Source organism: Falco biarmicus, chromosome 14, assembly GCF_023638135.1.
Source record: "Falco biarmicus isolate bFalBia1 chromosome 14, bFalBia1.pri, whole genome shotgun sequence".
In the NCBI taxonomy this organism is placed as follows: Eukaryota; Metazoa; Chordata; class Aves; order Falconiformes; family Falconidae; genus Falco; species Falco biarmicus.
The window spans coordinates 8,204,752-8,210,410 of NC_079301.1; the positions used below are offsets into that span (position 1 = coordinate 8,204,752).

Below are 5,659 nucleotides of genomic sequence, written 5' to 3' on the forward strand. Positions count from 1 at the left end.
CGGAGCGGGGGTCAGCCCGCGGCAAGGTCCCTGCGGTGTGAGGGGGGATGCGGCCGCCGAGCCGTACGCCCGGGCTGGCCGCGCTGGAGGGGAGCACCGGTCGCACTTCGCCGGGGCGGGAGCCCGTCTGCAGCCCCACCGGAGCTCCGGCCGGCCCGCCGGGGGCGCGGGCCTCTCCCGCCGCCGGGGGCACGGAGGTTTGCCGGGGCTGGGGAGCTTCCACCATCGCTCTGACTGCTTGGGGCTCCTGGGCGGCGCCGGAGAAGTTTCTCGGGTGAGATGTCTCTGCTGGACCCCTTTTCTCTCCTGAGGACGGGGAAGCTTTTCTGCATCCTAGTCAGAATAAAGAGAAAATAAAAAAAACCAAACAGGCGATAATGGAGAACGTCCGGCGCACCGCGAAGCCGCCCCGCGGTCCCCCCGGCCGGCAGCCCGGTGCCGGCGGAGCCGGTCCTGCACGGCTCGCCCGGCCCCCACACCCCCGCCATGCAGGCAAGGGGCGCCGGCCGCCCTGCCGCCCCGGTACTCACCGTCGGGGCCTCCCCGTCCAGGCGGCCCCGCTGCCCCCGGCGCTCCTCTCCCTCGGCGGCGGCGCCGCGCCCCGGGCTCCGTTCGCTCGGGAAGGTGCCGGGGAACGAACCGTTGGGCGACGGAGGGCGGGGACAAAGGGACAGGAGAAAAAGCAGCGGCGAGGCAGAGGCTTCACCCGGCACCGCAAGCTCGAAAACAACGGCCCGGCCCCGGCGGCCGCGCCGAACCGGGCCCGCTACGGCACCGCGGCTGCCCCATCCCCCGGAGAGGTCAAAACCAGCTCTTTCCAAAACAATAAACTTTTAATGCTAAAGCAGTTATAACCAAAAGCTGTACAGAGTTGGAATTTTTTTTTGTTTGTTTGTATTTTTTTTTGTTAGAAAACAATTTTTTTCTCCCCCATAAATATTGTTCAGTTCCCGGCACTTTGTATCAATAATTAAATTACGAACGATAAATATGGCATCATGGATATGTATTTACAAAAAAAGTTATTACAAAAAGGCAACTGTTATACTAAACGTCACAATCTGGGTAGAATAAACACCACATCCTCATCCTGAAAAATACTGACCGACCCCATCAGACGAGAATACATTCACAAGTGTAATGCTTGGAGAGAGAGAGAAGGAGAAAGAGGAGGAGAGCAGAGAAAGAAGCAGCAGGAGAGCTAGAGAGGAAAGTTCAAGACATAACAGGACTTTGGCACGGTTTAAGACTGTAAGTTTAAACAATCACCACTAAGGCGAAAGAGAATTTTCATCCTCATGTCAACATCCCACCGAAAGAAGGAAAACCAAAACAGATTAAGAATTTAAAAAGTGGGGAATCGGAGGAAGAGGGACTCGGGCAAGGAAGAAAAAGAAAATATCAAAGAAACAACTGCGACTGCAAAAAATGAGAAAAAAAAAAAAGAAATCCAATCCTGAGAAAAGGACATGGCTAGTCCAGCGTCTGAGCTTGCAAAAAATAGTAATAATTATAATATAATAATAAAAGACACCCCCCCCTCCAGATCCTGGCAGTTTAACTATGTGTAGCCCTATGCGGTCATCGGTGTGGAAACTCCATTTCCGTGGGAGCGAGCTGCAGTTGGCTTGGTTTGTCCTTTTTTTTTTTTTTCCTTGTTCCCAAAGCATTTGGTCCAGTCTGTGGCCGGGCAGCAGCTGCCTTCACACATACCACTCATTAAAATTGGGGGGCAGTCCAGGGTTGTGGCCGGGGTTACTCTGGAGGGCGGCCGGCGGCGTTTTAGTGGAGTCCTTACTGCCAGCAGAGCCCACTGCAGGGGGGGTGGAGGACTCGTACCCCGAACTGGCTGCAGGGGAAGAGTCCGACCCCTGGGATTCGTGCACCTAAAACCAAGAGGCAGAGATGGGAGCGAGCTCGGAGTCCCCGCCACCCTGCTGAGCCAGGCTGGAATGCTCCCCCCGTGCAGGAGGGACACTGGGGTCCAGCGGCTCGGCCTCTGCCTGGCAAGCAGGCAGTACATGCCTTGCTGGCCACCCTGAGCACCGGCAGCAAACGCCTGCCTCGGCTCCTGGCTACTTTGGGCAGCATCCTGGCATGGCGGGCTGTAGCATCCCAGCGTGGGGGGCTGCAGCACCCCGGCATGCGGGGCTGCAGCCACAGGCCAGGTTGCATTTCACAGCTTTCCAGCACCGAGCCGCACTCCGGGAACTGGGCAGCGCTTGCACCGGTGGGAGCACAAAAAGAAACTACGCCATTTCCCTGGGCTGTGCTCCAGTCATGGCCTAGATAGACACCGGGAACCGCTCAGGCCACGCTGCCAGCATGGAGCACTGCGGCAGGCACTGCTCAGCTCTGCCCTGCCCAGGGAAACGAGCCCTGAGCACACCAGCGACTGAGCATCCCCGCTCCGGGAGGAAAGGGCTGGAGCGCAGGGGTGATTACCTTCATGTGTTTCCTAAGTGAGCTGGGGTGGGTGTAGGATTTGTCGCACACCTTGCAGATGTAGGGCTTGTCCGAGGTGTGGACGTGCATGTGTTTCTTCCTGTCGCTGCTGTTGGCGAAGCGCCTGTCGCAGCCCTCAAACTCGCACTTGAAGGGCTTCTCACCTGTGAAATTCAGAGAGGGTGAAGGAGGGCCGTTCCCCTCTCCATCCCCACCTGCCTCCTCCCAGGACAACCTCTGCCCCGCTCGCCCCAGCCTGGGGATGCGCAAGCACCCCAACAAACGAAGAAGGGGAAGGGGGACAGCAGGGTTTGTTCCGAGTCAGATAAATTCGGGTCAGCCTTTATTACTTCTAATTCACCTCCCGCCAGGCCCGCGCTGGGCTCCAGTGGGAACAAACGGCAGCTGGGCAAGCCCGGGGTGGGAGAAGACCCGAGATAAATTCAGGGGCTCGGACAGTTTTACAAGACGTACTGGCGGATACGAGCCAAAATACATTTGCTTTCCTGCCTTCTCCCTCTCTTCCCTCCACCCGTGCGGAGGGCTGAAGGGAAGACGGGGCTGCAAATAAAACCACTTTGACAAAAGTATCGCTGATTTAATTAGGAGAGACGCCAATCAGGCCTAAAAATAAAATAAAAAGGAGCGGAAGTCACCGAAAATGAGCCTTCATTAGCATTTCTATGGTTCCCTCCGCAGAGGCGCGCAGGGGGCCGCGAGCGGCGGCAGCGCCGTGCTCCCGTCCGCGCAGCCCCGGGGAGGCGTGTGCCCCCCGGGGGGGGGGACGGGGGGCCGGGGCACACGGGCCTTACCTGTGTGCGTCCGCTTGTGAATCTTGAGGTTCTCGGAGCGGGCAAAGATCTTGCCGCAACCCGGGAAGGGGCAGGGGAAGGGCTTCTCCCCCGTGTGCACCCTAATGTGGTTCACCAGTTTGTATTTCGCCTTGAAGGACTTGCCTTCCCGCGGACACTCGTCCCAGTAGCAGATGTGGTTGTTCTGCTCCGGCCCCCCGACGTGCTCCATGGTGACATGGGTCACCAGTTCGTGCATGGTGCTGAAAGTCCTGTCGCAGCTCTTCTTGGGCCGGCTGAGCTGGCTTTCGTCGAGCCACTTGCAGGACAATTCTTGCTTGATGGGCTGGCGCATGTACCGAAAGAAAGCCCCGGGGCCGTGGTGGTGGTGGTGGTGGTGGTGGGCCGCCACGTTCATGCCCATATTCATGTTCATGTGGTTGTAGTTGTGGAACTGGGCGCCGGCGTAAGGGTCCGTGCGGGGGCTGGAGACGGCCCGGTAGGGATCCGGTCGCCCGAAGAGGTCCCCGCGCAGCCCCAGGTGCATCTGCCCGTTGTCCACATGCCCGTTGGGGGACGTGTGGCTCGGGCTCTGCTCGTGGAGCCCCGGGAAGAGCAGGTAGCCCGGGGTGTCCGGGATGCCGCCGGGGCCGTGCAAGCCGCCAGGGGAGCCACCGAAAAGCCCGTGCTGCGCCGTGCCGGAGGCGGCGTCCGCGATGCCGGAGCCGCGGTTGCGGAAGAGAAAGTCGCGGGTGGAGTTGAAGGCGGCGGCCCCGCCGTAGGAGGGCACCTGGCCGGCGTGGTGGTGGTGATGGTGGTGGTGGCCCAGAGCGCTGGCGTAGCCCGGCGCCTGCGGCGTGAACGCCGAGCTCTGCCCGGCGGCGAGGTCGTGCGGGGCCGCGTTCAGCTTGAAGGCGGCGGCATGCGAGGAGTCGCCGAACGGGCCCAGCCCCATGCCGGCGGCGTCGCGGCCCGGCATCTCGTGGTGGCGGGGCGCCGCAAAGCCGCCCACCCCCAGCGCCGGGAACTGCGGCCCTCCGTCCAGCAGCATCGTCATGGGCGCGGGGCCGTCGGCGCGGCGGCAGCCTGTCCCCCCACCACCCACCTCCCGCCCGCGCGCCCGCCCCCCCAAAAGTACAAAACCACCCCAAAACGCACCCCCACCCCCCGCTGCGGGCAGGCGCTGCCGCCGGCCGCGGGCGGGCAGCGAGGCGAGCACCCTCCGTCCAACACAAAAACAAAACAAAACAAAAAAAACCCAAAACAACCAGCCCCCAAAAACCACCCGCCCCCAGAGGCGCCCGCCCCCCGCGCCGGGCCGGGCAGGGCAGGGCAGGGCAGGGCGGCGCAGCAGGGCGAGGCGCAGCGCGGCCGCGCTCCCGCTCGGCGCCGTCGGAGCACTGACGGGGCGCCCGCCCGCGCCTCGCACATAAACCAACTCCGGGGCCAGGCCGCGCCGCGCCAATGGGGAACCGCCGGCCGCCGCGTCACCTGACCCGCCGCCCGCCGTCCCATTGGCGGCGCGCCGCTTGATTGGCACGCGCCCCGCGCCGCCGGGGACGCTGATTGGGCGCGGGCGCCTCGCAGGTAATAACGGGGCGGCGGAGGGGTGGGGGGCGGCCGGGCGCGGGACGGGACGGGGGGAGCGGCGGGGAGCCCAGCGCCCCCGCTGCTGGCGGGGCGGCCCGGCCCGGGGCCCAGCGCGCTGTGCCGAGGGGCAGGCGGGCACCCCCGCGCACGCCCGGTGCGAGTCCCTGTGTCCTGCAGCGTGACGGTGCGCGGTGCCCCCCTTGCCCCCCCCGTGTCCCGCCGCGCCGCGACCCCCCACGCAGCCCCACACCGCGCGGGACGCTCGCCCTGGGCGGTGTTGGCGGGGGTCGTAAAGCCGCCGCAAAGCCGCCGCGCTGCTTCAAAAATAAAAACACGTTAAAACCCAAACCGGCGGCTTTGGTGCTGTTTTCCCTTTTCCGTTTTTGTTTTTTTTTTCATTATTTTCATTTTTCTATTTGTTTTTCCCTTCGCTGACTAAAGGCGAGGGCAAAGCCGCGCCGAGCCGAGCGGGGGGAGCCCGCTCCTGCCCCTCACCCCGCAGGGCGCAGCCTGCCCGGGCCGGGCCCGCTCCGCCGGCCCTTGCGCCGCCGCTGTCCCCCCTCGCTGCCCAGCGGGGGGGCGCCGGGGGGGTCGCACCCCGCTCCGCGGGCACTGAGGCTCCATGCCCTCCCTCCCCGCAGGGACGCGGCTGAGCAGCACCCGGCACGGCGGCTCCTGCGCTGTATTTTTCCCTACACTCCTTTACACACACACAGACCCTCTTTCTTTACTTTTTTTTTTTTTTCCGTTTCTTTTAAATTTTATTTTGCAAAGGCAACGTTCTGCCTTGGAATAATTATCAGTTGCAGACAGCGCTATAAATCCACTCATTT

General features: G+C 62.8%; 1 protein-coding gene across 1 annotated transcript; it reads right to left on the reverse strand.

Annotated features, from left to right (window-relative positions):
- Positions 1–661: 661 nt before the first annotated feature.
- ZIC3 (Zic family member 3) lies at positions 662–4,311 on the reverse strand. The gene is made up of 3 exons (XM_056359846.1): positions 3,258–4,311; positions 2,446–2,609; positions 662–1,886 (listed from the first exon to the last, which is right to left on the reverse strand). The coding sequence occupies exons 1-3, from the start codon at positions 4,291–4,293 to the stop codon at positions 1,704–1,706; spliced, it is 1,383 nt and encodes a 460-aa protein (XP_056215821.1). The 5' UTR covers positions 4,294–4,311; the 3' UTR covers positions 662–1,703.
- Between the last annotated feature and the right edge of the window lie 1,348 nt (positions 4,312–5,659).

Bases quoted from the DNA above. Each gene is read 5' to 3' on its own strand.
- ZIC3 (XM_056359846.1), bottom strand. From the start codon at position 4,293: ATGACGATGCTGCTGGACGGAGGGCCGCAGTTCCCGGCGCTGGGGGTG. The intron at 2,610-3,257 runs GTAAGGCCCGTG...TGAATTTCACAG, and splicing joins TCACAAGCGGACGCACACAG to GTGAGAAGCCCTTCAAGTGC. The intron at 1,887-2,445 runs GTAATCACCCCT...TCTTGGTTTTAG, and splicing joins CACTTAGGAAACACATGAAG to GTGCACGAATCCCAGGGGTC.